General features: G+C 35.0%; 1 protein-coding gene across 1 annotated transcript; it reads left to right on the forward strand.

Annotated features, from left to right (window-relative positions):
- Positions 1-3,208: 3,208 nt before the first annotated feature.
- LOC120626341 (sorting nexin-4-like) lies at positions 3,209-15,700 on the forward strand. Its single transcript, XM_039893836.1, has 10 exons — positions 3,209-3,369; positions 3,442-3,548; positions 5,166-5,304; positions 6,731-6,908; positions 8,813-8,951; positions 9,865-9,992; positions 11,008-11,170; positions 11,893-12,054; positions 12,304-12,418; positions 13,447-15,700. The coding sequence occupies exons 1-10, from the start codon at positions 3,292-3,294 to the stop codon at positions 13,495-13,497; spliced, it is 1,260 nt and encodes a 419-aa protein (XP_039749770.1). The 5' UTR covers positions 3,209-3,291; the 3' UTR covers positions 13,498-15,700.
- Positions 15,701-16,454: the final 754 nt, after the last annotated feature.

Consider the following 16,454-nt stretch of genomic DNA (forward strand, 5'->3'; position numbering starts at 1 on the left):
GTGTTGAAACTTCTTATTAGGTGCAGAATAAAAAGATGTTAAGACTAATATAAATTTATTAGTCTAAGAATTACATTAAAAAATATTATAATATTAAAACTATAGTCATTAACTATAGGTACTCTGCCGATTTGTGGAACGAGCTCCCTAAACTAGGTCTTACAATTAATTCATGGGAAGCTTGATAGAAAAGGTATCGCATCACGATTCAAAGCTAGCCTCCGGAATTCGCTGCGCCGACGTAACTTGAACATAATGCGATACGGCCGCGTCTTGGTTATCAGGCATGCTATGGCTATTCTGTATTTCTGCATTCTGCCTACGTAAAAAACTCCTGAAAGACCGCATAATATTTTGGTACCAAATAATAACATTACATCAAATATAGCATATAGAGAAGTTTAAGTGCAATGCGTAGACGGCAAACGTTATGGTACGGGAGCTAGCAACGTTTGAAAAGTATGAATTTTAGGTCAGCTGATTTTGTGATATGTCGTCCTTCTTGCACTTTCATCTCATCAATCTCTTCCTATTTCTGCACTCCTGGTATAACGATTCGCAAAAACTTATAAAAATGGCATTTCTGCGTTTGTTCAAGGGGGGACCATTGTTAAAATTAAAAAGTTGTAGCTAACAGGGGTTATTGTATCGGCAAGCCAAAGAAGGCTGCTTTCAGTAAGACTGCACGATTTCAAGCCAGCCTGCAGACATTTTTATAAACACAAGCTCGAAACTCAAACTCCCAAATTTTCTGGCAAGTATCCTATCAAAAGAGCTGAGTAGGCATTTAGTTTCAATATCAGCAACATAAAATATAAATTGTTCATATAATTCCAAATCAGTTTAATAATGAGGCGTTATTCTATCAGAGCAATCTCTTCCTATTTCTGCACTCCTGGTATAACGATTCGCAAAAACTTATAAAAATGGCATTTCTGCGTTTGTTCAAGGGGGGACCCTTGCTAAAATTTAAAAGCTGTAGCTAACAGGGGTTCTTGTATCGGCAAGCAAAAGAGGGCTGCTTTCAGTAAGACTGATTCTTTCTCGAAAACGTTGCTAGCTCCTATACTATTACGCCAAAACGACAGAAGTAAATATGAAAAGATATAACTATCTTTTAAGTAAGCAAGTGTATGACCGATAAGTCGCGAGGGACCGCGTATAAAATTTTGGTAAGTAATTTCAATGTGATCATTTTGTTTTTCATCCCTAGATACTATTTAAGTTAGTTAAAAATGTAGGATAAAGTTTTTAGATAAAATAAATCACAATTGAATGTAAATACGTTTTTCATTATTTCATACTTTTGAACATTTCATTAGTTACTACTACGTTTGACATAAACTGTATTATATATTTATTCCAGTTTTCAGTAAAATTCAGAAAATATTTAATTCGTGATATCGATTTTTAGAAGAAAACTAATTGTTTTATATAAGAATTATATATTTTCTTGGAAACATATGCAGATTTCAGATTTCATACGGCACATAAGTTATTTCAAGGACCTATTTTAACAACTTTAATGCAAGTGAAACTGGAAACAAACGCCAAGGTTAATCTAATGGACAAGTTAAAAGTAGCTTAAGAATTTAACTGACGTCAATCTGCCAGTCCCGGGAATGTTCTGGAAGGCTCTCAAGAGCAAGGGGCATCGTTAATATCTTATCGGCTGACACCTGTCAGGGCTGTCACCCGTCTCTCACCTTTCCCGAACTTACACTCGATTGGGTTCCTATCAGACTTTTTTCATCATTTGTAGGTAGGCTCTCTTATTTAATTATCTCTTTACTATTAAAAAGTCAGTTTTCATGATCAACCCAGTGGCGGTCGACCATAGGGCACTGGTCTCGATATTAGCATAAGATGGGTTTAGTTCGTAGTCTAGGTACATCGCTTGCAAAGTGCGGATTGGTAGACTTCACATGCCTTAGAGAACACTATGAATATCACTCACGCATGCAAGTTTCCTTTTTCTTTTAATTCAAAATATTACTACGAAAAATTAGAGGCCGGAGTTCGAACTCGATTCAAAAAGTCAATAGGTACTAATTAGTCTGTGAATGTTGGCATTCTCGTTCCTTATATTAAAATTTGCAACATTTACAAAGTGAGGTCTTTGAAAGTATGCGTCACTGACAGCTTGAGTGAATGAACGATAAAAGTTTAAAGTTGTGGTGAATTTACGATCAAAATATTTTAATTCATCGTATTTGCCCTACTAACAAATGTGCTAAATTGAATGTCATTTAAATAATATTGATAGATGATTTTTCATAAGGATACAAAAACGTACCACCCTATCTATCTTAAACAGAGACTTTTGAGGCCCTCGCTGACGCAGTGGTGAGTTTTCTGTTTTATGAGTCCAGGTCCCGGGTTTTATCCTGGCAAAGGCAATTAGAGAATTAATAATTATAGATTTTCCTCTGGCCTGGTCTGGTTCCCAGGCTTCCGTCGATTAGCGTTTAGCGTTTTGGCGTTCCGGTACGATGTCGCGGTAAAACTGATTAGGTGTAGGTATGGCATTAGTTAGTTGAGACGGTACTATTATCGTTGCCGGATGTAGAGGTAAGTTCATAACTACATACCTACCGACGTAGGTAGGTATATACCGAAGATTTTAATCGAATTACCTTTATTACGTTTATAATCAATACCTACAAATCATATAAATCTATCAATCGTCTTAGTCCCATAATGTAGACTACGCTTTCTATGGGGCTAGATGGCGATGTGTTATTATCGTAGTATAGGTATTTATTTATCGACAATATTTTTTATTAATACTTCAACTCTTCAATACCTTCAATAATATTGACAGTAAAATGTTGTCTAAGTCCGGTCCCGAGCGCCGCTATGTTCGTTGGTAGGTTCTTAAGTACTGGTATCTCGTAGGTGTAATTCAATTCAATTTTCCATTGCTATCCTGGGCAGTTTTGTCTTCTATAGTGCTGCAGCTGAATGTTATTTACTAAATTCATAATGAAATCAGTGAGCTAATTTTGAGACTGCAATAATTCATATTTATTGAATGGACCAAAATTAAAGCAAATTACGGCATGCGTCAAGACAAAGTGAACGAGAAATAGTTTTTTCATATTGTTTGGCACCAGGCAACGTTTTGCATTCTGTTCTAATATTAGCTGTAACTGTCACCTCGTAGACACCTGACAGCTGACATTAACTGGTCAGTGATCTGTGTTGACAGTTTGCAAATTTGCTGAATAGATATTAATTCTAATATTTCCTTTTCTTTTTCTACTGTAAATAAACTAAATTTTTGTGAAAATGTCGGCAGAGGATTCGCTGATAAAGTCGTCGAGGTCCCTAACCAAAATAGATACTGTGGAGGACTTTGAGAACCAAGTACCTATTTGTTGTTTTCTCACCGCCTACTTTTGTTCTTAACATTATCAAAACATGAACGTTTTATTTTAGGATACGCTATTAAAACATGTTGATATATCAATTGTGGAGTCTGAGAAGCGAGCTAACGGCACGTTGCATGTACGAGACCATTACACTGTTTACTTGATTGACTTGAAGTAAGACTTTTTCTTGGTTACTACTTTAAACTACTTACCCACAAAAAGAGAAATTAGAAAATTACAAGCGGGCCCATACAAGTAGTACGACTATTAAACGTCACTCGCACATGTTTTGAATGTATATAGACAAAAAGAGTCCTATACTTCTAACAACTCCAATACTTTTAAATATTTAGCTTAAACTAAATTTGCTCCTATTCCCCACAGGAAAAAAAAATAAAACACATGAATAAATATCTGTCATACCTTCCAGTCGCTCTTAATGAATGTTCCATTTTTTTATTCCTCTAAAAGTTAGCTCTTGACTATAATCTCACTGATTCAGTCTTGAAGGTTACTGGCTAATCTTTTAGCCATACTCCTCCTAAATTCCACCTCCTCCTCTTTCATACGCCTAATCAATTTCTACACAACATCATACTCAAACTCGATCCTATTATAATATTAAGGATTACTTAAACGATAAAAAAGCTTGGGTGTGAATTGCTCTAGCTTCATAGCTTAATATAAATTTACTGGAAGATGGTGATAACAAAAAAAAATTTACCCGGCTAAGTTTATTGTGGGCTCTTCTTAGACCAGGGCGCGTTTGGAACCCTCATAGCTTTAGATTTAAGTTGGCGGACGAAGTTATCACCATCCCCTTACAATTATGTATGAACGCTTCATAAGTGCCTGTGATAGGCCTACATGATTAAAAACATTTTGAATTTGAATTTTGAACACTGAATAACTTAGCACCACATCTTTGTTGGTAGAGTGGGAACTGGCCACAGCCTCCCACCAGACAAAAACCTTAATGTTCCTCCTGTATTTTTTTTTATATTCTGCTGTATATACATGAGTCAAGAGGACTGAAAAAAGATTAAGAGTGTAAATTAATTTAGATTGATTGGCATGTATGAAAGATATTTATTTCTGGTACATAGATTACATGTGCACTGAGACTGTCAATGTGTGAATGTGAAGCTGCTTCACATAAATACTATGTTCAATGGACAGACGTGTACATTGAACATAGTTAAATGGGAAATCTTTGAAGTCCACAGACAATAATCGTTATTGATGCTGTAACTAACATTGATAAAATTAAGAAGTCCCCAATACAATTTTTAAAAACACTATTCCCTGAAGTCTTTAGTATAAAATGTTACCATAAAGTTGTTCAGAGTAAAAGTTTAGATACAGGCAAAATATGTGCTACCAGAATAGTCATTCAAGGAAGTTCCATTACATTCACATAGTTGGTTTGAGTAATACTCATTACTCAGTGGGTTTTATTGTCTTGCTTGATAAAATTAGCTTAGTTTTTAGTACTAAAACTGCATGGTTTTACTAGAATCCTATTAAAGTCAATATTTACAAAGCCTTTATTAATTTATTATTCAAAATAAAATTTATTATTAAAAATCACTCAACAACAATCATATATTAGACAAATTGGATTAACATTTTTAAAAGGCACTGACAATACAGGCTTACCTAGTGCCAACAGAATCAATGGAAATTGCATTTATTCTTAATAAACATTATTTAATTTTATATTTTCTTCATTAGTACTTATATTTTTGGGGTATTTGCTACAATTGCTAGATCTAAAATTATTTGTTCCAGAGTGACAGATCCAGATTATAAAATTGTTCAGTCCAAGATAAGTACAATATGGAGACGTTATACAGAGTTTGAACAGATACATGATTACCTGCAGGTCACATATTCACATGTTGTGATTCCACCACTGCCAGAGAAAAGGGTAATTGTGTTTTTTTAATTCACATAAAAATCAGACCAGGGGTGGGGACCAGGACTACCATACTCCCAAACAGGTAAACCCGCTTACATCTTGGACTGCAGCATCACTTACCACCAGGTGAGATTGTAGTCAAGGGCTAACCCATAGAGGAATAAAAAAAAAAATTAAGTATGTAAAAATTATTAACCTTTAGTTTTCCCAGCATAAAAAGTAGCCTATGTGTTTTGGCATGATTGAGTAAAAAACATCAATTCAAACTTTGTATCTGAATGGATCTGCGTTATCTAGTGGTTGGTTTGGCATGATCTATAAGTCATGAGGTCTTTGGGTTCGATTCCCAGGTTGGGCTAAAATTGACAGTTATTTGTCAAAGAATTCTCAGTACCAGGGCACCAGTGCAGAGCTTACCACATTGCTCTATTTGTAACGGTAGTATCTCTAAACTATAATATAAATAATAACACCCAATAATAAGTTTTCTCAAGGAATAGGCTGTCATATACAAAAAATATTTTTCATATCAGACTGATAGTATGTTGGTACTATCAGTCTGTACAGTCTTTACATTGTTCAAATGAACACAAAAAACAAAATCTTCAGCTTTATTAACACTAACTAGATATAGAAATAAGGATACAGATAATATAGATTCATTGCGCTCTTCAATGCTCAATGAGATCTGTTCCATGATGGGTGGACAGCATTGTTCCGTGAATTGTTGAGGTGCTCTGAGAATATTGAATGACCTTTACTTATTGTCTGACAATATTCGCAGACGGTGGCGTGGATACAGGGTATGCACATGGTATGCACTAAGCGGGCAGATGAAATAAAAAAAAAAAGTAGTCCGAGTTATAAAAAACTTAAGGATAGGCATGGTAAGAATTATAAAAAGCCTACCCTCAAGTTTTTATAACTTGTACTGAAGATTTTCTTAAATTTATATCATCTGCATCCCCTGGGTATACCATCGATGCACGCCACTGTTCACAGAGTACCACTATAGTTTATAGTTTGACGGCCGATTGGCGTAGTTTGCAGCGACCCTGCTTTCTGAGCCCAAGGCCGTGGGTTCGATTCCCACTACTGGAAAATGTTTGTGTAATGAGCATGAATGTTTTTCAGAGACTGGGTGTTTATATGTATATTCAAAGTATTTATGTATATTATTCATAAAAATATTCATCAGTCATCTTGGTACCATAAACACAAGCTTCGCTTACTTTGGGGCTAGATGGCGATGTGTGTTTTGTCGTAGTATATTTATTTATTTAAAAAAAATTATTTAAAATAATGTCTTTTTTATTGTTTAAGTCATCTTTAGTTATGTAGTTCCACCTAGTTAGTATAAGTGGCCCTGCCATACTAACAAGATGTAAAATAAATAAATAGATAAAGTTAATTATTTTATTATTGTGTTTTCCAGGTGCTATATGCATGGCGCAAATCAGACACAACTGATCCAGAGTTCATAGAGAGAAGACGGGCTGGTCTTGAGAACTTCCTCCTACGTGTCGCATCACACCCGCGTCTATGCTTTGATGATCAATTCATTAATTTTCTTCAGCAGGAACATGGCTGGCGAGAAACTATCACTGATAGTGGTGAGTTCGATTTAACTTGCAGCACCTGATATAAAGGGGGAGGTGGAAGGCCTACCGAATTATCCCCTGGGTGGAAGTTTAAGTGGGAGCCAAATTTCATGGGATTTGAGATGAGATGCTTAAAATGTTTAGCCTTCATATGTGTCATGTGTCATTCTATTTATTTATTTTAGTTTGTATTTCTTTTCATTGATGCTATTGATTTACAAGAATTCGCTTTTTTGGAAAAACTAAAAATAGCAGACGGTAGTTAAAATATTCAGTCAAATCAGAAAATCAATGTTCAGTCACTATGGCGTGAACAACTAACAACTATCTTATCATACTCTAACAAACTTTAACGTTTATCAGTGTTAGAACTATTCCACAAAACGACGTTTTATAAGCATTTGTTCAGAGTTCTGAATTGTGGAAAGCACTCCCATTAAACATAAGACAGTCGAAGTCACTGGGCATATTTCAAAATGATGTTAAGGCTTATTATCTCGCTCAGTAAAGACGACTATTATTATTTATTTATCTACTCAAACACATATTTAAGTATTAATGGTATGTTAAAATATGTATTATAGTAGAAAAATGTAATAGGCCCGTTTTGACATTTGTGCAAGACCATAGAATGTAACTTGGAACGAAACTGAAAGAAACAAAAAAATAAAAATCAATTAGATACAGTGTTTTAAAAAATACGTAAATTTTTTTGGGACGTTAAATAATATGAAAGAATATATCGCGAGTATTCTTTTTGCGCTTACTTCATAGTAGCATGCAATTTATAATTGTTGCAAAACGTTCCGAAAACAGTTACGTTCTCAGTCTTTTTTTTTTTATACTAGAGCTGTAACCATTTTTTTACTGAATATCGAAATTAAATATTGTGTAGTTATCTTTACTGCAAAGAATGAGCTTGGTTCTCAAAATGGGTTCTAAATAATGAGTCTGAGATAATGTATCTGACCAAGCGGCACATGACTGAAGCGTCCCCGCGCGCACTGCGCAGTTTTTCGTTCCTCATCTTGTAAAGTTGACTGTGCGCTCGTTTAAGTTTGATATATATTGTTTACTATTACGTTAACTATGGCTCTTCTATTTTGGACATTAATTTAAACATAGTGATTTGACTCGATTTTTGTGTTTGTTGTTATATAGTACTAACTCTGTTTCAACATGTTGTGTTTCACGCGTATTGGTTGTGAAGTTAAAGGAATACTTTGAACGAACGAACACTTTACAATACATAATAATATCAATCAAGTACTGATACAAACTTGAATTGATTTATCGTGAGTATCGAGTACAGTCTTATGGTTCCATAACTAGTTACGTCGCAATGACAAATGTCAAAACGGGCCTATTACATTTTTACGACTATAGTATATTCATTTTTTATATTTATCAATAGTATTGTTGTATTTGTGTAGTCTGGTTTATGTATTAGTATGTAGATATTTGTATGTATGTACTAAGTAGTACCCCACCTATTCATTTTTCTTTTAAGTTTTCCTAATCCTAAGGATGCCTGGCAGATATTGCTACTTAGCGATAAGGCCGCCTTTTGGTATCCTGCTTCATTCTTCTTGTGTTTGTTCTTTTTTTTCTCGTTTTTTCTGAGTGGTGTACAAATAAAGATTATAAATAAATAGATAACTATTTTCGTCAAGGCAAATTCTGTATTATTTTCTAACAGATTACCAGATGAAATCTTAAGGATATCTTTTAATAAGTTCAAAGCTTATATAAACGTAAGCTTATCGAAAAATCCTATAATAATATTACATTTATGATAGAAAAGCTTCTAGCTAAAACTTCATAGCTAAAGATTAATTTGACTATGAAATGGTAATGCAAAAAAAAAACTACTTCTTCTAATATGTACTATTATATACTGTTACTATTTATTCCAGGATATATACTACAAGCAGAGAACAAATTAAAATCATTATCAGTATCAATAAGACTGAAAAAACCGGATCCAGAAATCGAAGGCGTTAAAAATTATGGCAAACAGCTGGAAACGAATTTAGGAAATTTTCTGTATACAAGGTACAAATTTTTAATTTAATTTTACTTTACTAGCTGTTCGTCCGCGTCTCTTTTGGGTTTTTTTTTAAAAGCCCCGAGGAACTTTTTTTTTTCCAGCATAAAATGTATCCTATGACGGCCATAGAAGCCGGGAGGCAGACTATGGCCAATTTAAAATGATATCAGGATAAGTTAAATGGTTAAGCCATGCATAGGTAGCGAGTGCTATTTATTTATTTTTTAAATGGTTTCTTTTAAGTTTTACTAGCAGCTTTTCCGGCATAAATATTATCATGATCGGTTTAATGTTTGAGTACAAAGGTAATAAACAAACAGACCTGCTAATCTATACTAATGTATAGATTAGCAGACATTAGTATAGATTTAATAGGTTAGCTTAAAACTGTTTTTTTTTTTCTTACTCGCTTTATAATGTAAACAATCTTGTCATTAATTTCTAGTGTAGTTTATTTTAAAAATTGAATTAAAAAAAAATTAAAGAAAATGAATTTGACGGCGCCGGCAAGAAATCTGTAAACAACACGTGCACCGCTCTCGCCACCTGGCGCATTGTTCATTATCCCCACTCACCAACTACTCAAGTCGTTATGATCCGTATATAGACCGAAAGTTCTTCCCGCCTCTCGAAAAAAAAACAAGATGGCGATCCTTTTCCCCGCTACCATAAACGCGACGCTCCGCTAGAGTGACTTTGACAGGCCGTATTCACTCTAAACTTTGACGCGCCGTCAAGTATAAAAACCCAAATAACTGCAGCTTGGAGATAGTTCTATCCCTCTCTCCCCTAGAGGGAGAAGGCCAAGCAATGGAATGTAAAAATGGGGATTAAATAATGTATTGGGTCCCGTTTTAAAGGCTCTATAAATTATCACACAAGAGATGACAGGTAAAGAAGGTTTTCTAAATATTTCAGATCAAAAATTATAGAGAAGAACTATGCACTGTGTAAATTGCACGCCAACTATGGAAAGCTGTTCAGCGAATGGAGTGTTATCGAGAAAGAAATGGGCGATGGACTGCAGAAAGCCGGACATTATTTTGGTAAATATATTTAATAGTCTATTATTTTTATTTGTTTTTTTTTTATTAATTTTGTTTTTTCACATTTTTCATCACAATTATACATAAATAAATAAATTTATTGAGCAATGTATTTTATTCAATTGATGAATTTCTGCAATTTAATCCTCAGAATTAGATTATTTAACTTATTTTACGTTAATTGTCAAGAATTTTGTATGGTTGCCTGTCTGGATATATATATATATATAATAATTATCACATATTCACACAAATAAAATCATTTCATATCATTGCGCAATTGTGTCTGCCAACATTTAGTACAGTTAGCTAAATTAATTTTATATATTAACTAGCTATTTTAGCTGGGCTTTGCAATATATATTAAATCCTCGAGTATGCACAGTGTATGTAAAAGTAATTATACACTACTTTTATATCAATAACGAAACAATCATAAAAAGGGACAATAACACATAATATAATATTTAAACTCGACCCGAGACTCGCAAGGTGCGAAAAATACAGGATTCAACTTAGAGTTAAAACTGCTTTCATTTTGGGCGCCCTTAAAACCGGATTGTAGTAACAAACGTAGCTACAATCAGGCTTGTAGTTGCAACAGCGTCGCTACGCTCGGGAGTTAATCTGAAATCCCTCGAATTCAAATTCAAATTCAAAATTTCTGTATTCATGTAGGCCTATCACAGGCACTTATGAAGCGTTCATACATATTTGTTTACATAATTGTAAGGGGATGGTGATAACTTCGTTCGCCAACTTAAATCTAAAGCTACGAGGGTTCCAAACGCGCCCTGGTCTAAGAAGAGCCCAAAACAAACTTAGCCGGGTAAATTTATATTAAGCTATGAAGCTAGATCAATTCACATCCAAGCTTTTTTATCGTTTAAGTAATCCTTAATATTATAATAGGATTTTTCTGTTAATATTATAATAGTTTTTTCTCGTTTGCTAGGGACTTTATCCGGCGCCCGTAACGTAACAAATTGCCTTGTTAAACAATCTATTATCGCAGATTCAATAGCAGATTCGATTGAATCGGTGGCTGAAGACGAGGAGCAGTTAGCCGATCAACTCAAAGAGTATTTCTTCTACGCGGCCGCTTTACAGCAATTGTGCGCAAATCATGAAGCATTGCAGCGGGCGTTAGAAAATGCACACGACGCCCTTAACAATCGGTAAGTTATCGACCAATCACCATCATTCATATCAACCCATTACGGGCCCAGTCCAGGGCACGAGTCTCCTCCCACAATAGGAAAGGTTTAACCCGTAGTCTACCACTCTGGCACTCTGCGGGTTAGTGGACTTAAAACGCCTTTGAGAACAATATGGAGAACATTGAAGCATGCAGATTTCCTCATGAGGTTTTTTCTTTACTGTTGAAGAAAATAATATTTTAGTTTGAGGTGCGTTCTGGGATACGAGCTCGGCCCTTCGAAAGTGCAGCCGAAGTTCTAACCACTTGTTTCTGTTCCACATTGACTGAGTTATTGACCAATACTAAAGCGTAATTATATTATGTGCATCTCTTTCTTTCCATCTGTTAAGAAAGTAACGAAGAAGCGGATCTGTTAGAAGATTTAAAAAAGCAATCCTTTAACACGATCGCTTTATTTACACACAGGTGACGTCACGCGGTTTGGTCGAACCGTTTACGCGACAATTTTAAAAATACATTAAACTTGATGTTGGGTACATTAAACGCTGTAAAAAAAATGTTCTGTATGGTTATATTTACGTACTATTATTGATTCAAAACACAAACGGACCTAACTGAAACTATTCCTCACAGAAGAAATATGTCCTCCAGTCGATGTCTATCTATTGAATTAATGATGATTGTGATAAAGTACCAATCACGAAGATCGTCTATTTCTAAATTGGTTCTATGTTCCAGGATAGCAGAGCGAAACCGAGCCGCGGCAGGCAAGTCCGGGATCATGTCCCGTATATTCGGCACTACCGACCCGGACATCGTTCGGGACCAAAGCACGCGCGCGCTTGATGCTAAGATCCTCGCCGACAGAGAGGCCATCGAGAAAGCTAAGAGAGATTTAGAGTGAGTTGTCTGAAACCTTTTTACCCCCACATGTATGATGTTTATTTGGATATTTTAAAGTAGAAAACATCAAAATAATAATCAAACAATCACGAGATATTTTCTCGAACCGGTGGTAGAGTCACTACAAACAGACTGACTTGACTTTTCAAAAGTACAAATACTTTTATACTAAATCTCTTTATACTTGATAATGAGCGCTAACATGTATTCAAATCTAAATAGTAATTACGTATGTCTTCGTTCCAGGGACTTCACGAAAAAGACCTCAGTCGAAATTGAGTATTTCCAAAAGCAAAAGGACAAAGATTTGCACGAATCACTAGTCGGTTTTATAACACTACAGGTCAAAGCGGCGAAGAAGGTAAATTTTAAGCTGACTACCGATTTTAATATTGGATAGAAGTTGGCGTTACTTTGCGGAATTCCATGATATATTATGAAAATGAAGCTTAATTTGCTATACTCCGCGAGAAATGGGAGAATCTGTATGATGTTATTTATAATTTCTTCAATCTTTATACTCCACACCAAACAGATCTTCGACAATGTTAAGGGGATAACGCAGAAGATCTCTTTGTATAACTTTAAGAGGAACATCTTTTTCATACACGATTTAACCGAAACCATAACCGTTTACGCACGGACACAGCGTAAAATTAAAACTTACCCGATTTTGAAACATTCTTCATTGGTGCTATGCTGCTATTGGCCTTAGCGTATTAGTATATAGCCAATAGCCTTCCTCGATAAATGGCCTATCCAATACTGAAATAATTTTTCAAATTGGATCATTAGTTCCTGAGATCAACGCGATCAAGTAAACTATATATATTTGTATACAAGATTTAAGGTTTAAAAAATCAAAAGTACTAATGAATCTTCTTTTTTTACGTAATGACATACATATGTATACATCATCATATCAACCCATTACCGGCCCACTACAGGGCATGGGTCTCCTCCCACAATGAGAAGGGGTTAAAGCCGTAGTCCGCTACGCTGGCCCAGTGCGGATTGGTGGACTCCAAACACCTTTGAGAACATTATGTAGAAGAACTCTCAGGCATGCGGGTTTCCTCACTATGTTTTTCTTCACAGTTGAAGCAAGTGATATTTGAATTACTTAAAACGCACATAGCTTAGAAAAGTTGGTGGTGCGTGCTGGGATCCGAACTCGGTCCCCGGAGAGTGAGGTCGAGCTCTTACCCACTGGGCCATCACCGCTTCTAGATATCTTGTATTGGAATGAAAATAAATTAAAAAAAACACAACACAAGGATCACCGCTTCCGGTTACTTTTTTTCTGCTGCATTTCTATGGGACCACATATCTACTATATTGTTTATCAAATCAAATTTCAAACTTAATCAGTTATGATCTCTTTTTCAGAACCTGCAAGCGTGGACACAAATCAAAGAATGCCTTCAGAACATGCCCTGAGCGGTGGCACAAAATGGCTGAACACCAAATTACCTGCAAACTATTTGTATAATTACCATTGATATACAAAACCCTAGATTTATTACATTTAGAGTTTCCGAAAATAAAAATAATCCTAGGACCATGGTTTATAGCGATGTGGGAAGCCTTCGTTTGTGTATATTTGTTTAGTCGGCTATTGCATCGCATTAATCTGTGGCTTTTATTTATTAGTTGCGCGATTTTCTTAGGATGCGTTCGGGGTGTTGGCGATTTGTTGAAGGCCAATACCAATTTTTATTGGGTACTAGGAAATACATTAGGGTTTAAAACATTCAAGATGCGAAAACACCTATTTATAAAAATTGATGGGGAATCTTACATCTTACCTGCGCATTGTAATTATGCGCAGGAATGTTTATTCCTCGAACCGCTACTCAGAAAATACTTTTAAATCAAATACTACTACAGTTTTAACATTCGTTACGCCACCTAAATCACAGTCATAAATTATAGCATTTTTTATTATTGTTAAAGTTTAAATTTAGAAGTGAAAAATATTATGAAAAATTGAGAAAGTTGACGTGATTGTACAGATTATTATTATTGCAGACACAAAGTCCTAAAAAACTGGGCCCTGCAAACTGAACTTGTATATTTTGTAATATAGAGTATGTCACTTTCGACAAATACATGTCAGACGCAACTATATATCTTCGGGTTTTTTATATCAATGATTATTACTACCTGCTAAACCTATCAAAAAATTTTATATTATCACCTTTTTAAATAGAAACTAATATATTATGGAGTTTTTAAACAATATCGTTTTGGCTATATTAAGTAGAATCATGAACCAATTTGAATAATTAGATCTATATTTTAGCTAAAGCTGGGTGTGCATCAATAAAAAATGTCGTCGATTTTGTCGTCATAACCTAGCGTAACGTTTCTCGCCTATTATTTTTGTCATATTCAACGCACACAAATCACTGGCGGTTTTTTGACGAACATGATATTTTTCTTGTATTAATGCTAATAATGTAGGCTTTATTGCATCCGACTCTCCCACTCGTAGAGATCTTATGGAGATACGTACACGTGCACGACTTTTCTTCCATATATTTATGTCACTTATTTGGGTATCAAATTAATTGACAGCAGTACATAGTGTTCCTCAATATAACAACTTTCTTGATTTAACAAATTCTTCGTAAATACTTGAATTGTGTATAGTTATCATCATCATCATATCAACTAGAAGACGTCCACTGCTGGGCATAGGTCTTTTGTAAGGAGTTCCAAATTCCACGGTTTCGACCTCATTGGGACCAACGCTGCGGTCACCAGTGCTGGGCTGCCATTCCAGCACCTTGGGACCCCAACATTTATCCTTTCTACTCCGCGACTCGTTGAGCAATGTCGGTAGCTCTGGTTTTCTACGGATCTCCTCCATTTCTGATTTGATCACGTTGAGATACTCTGAGCATAGCTTTCTTCATCGCCCGTTGAATGACTCTGAGACTTCTTATGAGGCCCATAGTCAATAAAAAATTTCCGTAACATTGCGAACGAACTCTTTCTTATGCATAATATATAATAACTATCAAGGAATCTTGTTAACCTAAAATCTTGTCTTGTCAAAACAATGTTGAGGTGAATAAAAGTATTTTTTTTTTATCTCAATATAACAAACCGAAACTTGATGTATCGAATATTAACTAGTATCTTTCCGATTCTTTATATCGAGGTTGCACTTAAGATAAACTCTTCCAAGGTCACGGTAATAACTTAACGCACTCGCTTCAAATGATCCATTGCGTTATATAAAATTGTTAATACATTTGCAATTGTTTTTATCTTATAAAAGTGGAATGATGATGTATAATTAGAAACAGTTTTTACGCATTGCTGATCTTGTAAATAACTAATAGATTACAAGCTAATGCACGCGAGTGCGTCCTCAAAAGTTCAGATTTTTAATGAATGATCTCAAGAATTAAAATAATATTCCAAGTAAAAATATTTCATTATTCAGCGAAACATTTATACCACGTGTAGTATTCATATACATAATTTTTTGTCGATGTAGACCCAGCTTAAGATGACGCTGTAAATGACGTCATAAAAAAATTTAACGTAGGGTAGTGACAGCTATTTTTGTACCTTACTTTAATCAAATTGGATTACCCTTTATGTAAATTACAAAATTGAAAATTATATATTTTAAGTATGCCTAATTAATAAAAACATTTCAACTGTAAGTTTGTCTGTTTGTAGTGACGGCAGATTTTATCTGAGAGCCGGCAAGAAACTCAGCAGTTGCTATTTTGCTAATTTAATAAAACTATTCTATTATATATATATGCTACCATTTATATCATTAAGGATACAATCAATTGTATATGGGTATTTAGTCTTGATGTAACTATGACAAAATAAACAATGCTCAATACATTTGGTAATCCCAAATTTAACTTCAGAGTCATGGAAAATTATATTAAACATGAGTACCAGTTTAACGAGCAAAATATAGTAAGTTTCGACGACCTCCTGGCACAACGGTGAGCGCTGTGAATTTAAGTAGGAGGTTCGATTTGGGAATTCATAATCTCTGAATTTTCTCTGGTCTGGTCTGTCGGGAGGCTTCGGCCGCGGCTAGTTACCACGTTACCGATACAGACGTGCCGCTAAGCGATTTAGTGATCCGGTGCGATGTCGCGTAGAAACCAATTAGGGGTATGACCACCATACTCTAACAGGGTAGCCCGCTACCATATTAGACTGCATCATCACTTACCACCAGGTGAGATTGCAATCAAGGGCTAATTTGTAGTGGAATAAAAAAAAAGTAAACTTGTCACGGTATAAATTGAGCGGCTATTCTTTGCTCTGTTTTGCGTATCTTATATATGGTATGAAATCTATGCTCATAATAAGTTAATCTATAACAGTTAATTCGGTTTTTTTAGTGACTG

The sequence above is a fragment of the Pararge aegeria genome, chromosome 9, assembly GCF_905163445.1.
Source record: "Pararge aegeria chromosome 9, ilParAegt1.1, whole genome shotgun sequence".
Lineage (NCBI taxonomy): Eukaryota > Metazoa > Arthropoda > Insecta > Lepidoptera > Nymphalidae > Pararge > Pararge aegeria.

Coding starts and splice junctions, on each gene's coding strand:
- LOC120626341 (XM_039893836.1), top strand. CDS start 3,292: ATGTCGGCAGAGGATTCGCTGATAAAGTCGTCGAGGTCCCTAACCAAA. Junction 3,549..5,165: donor GTTTACTTGATTGACTTGAA/GTAAGACTTTTT, acceptor TATTTGTTCCAG/AGTGACAGATCCAGATTATA. Junction 11,171..11,892: donor CACGACGCCCTTAACAATCG/GTAAGTTATCGA, acceptor TCTATGTTCCAG/GATAGCAGAGCGAAACCGAG.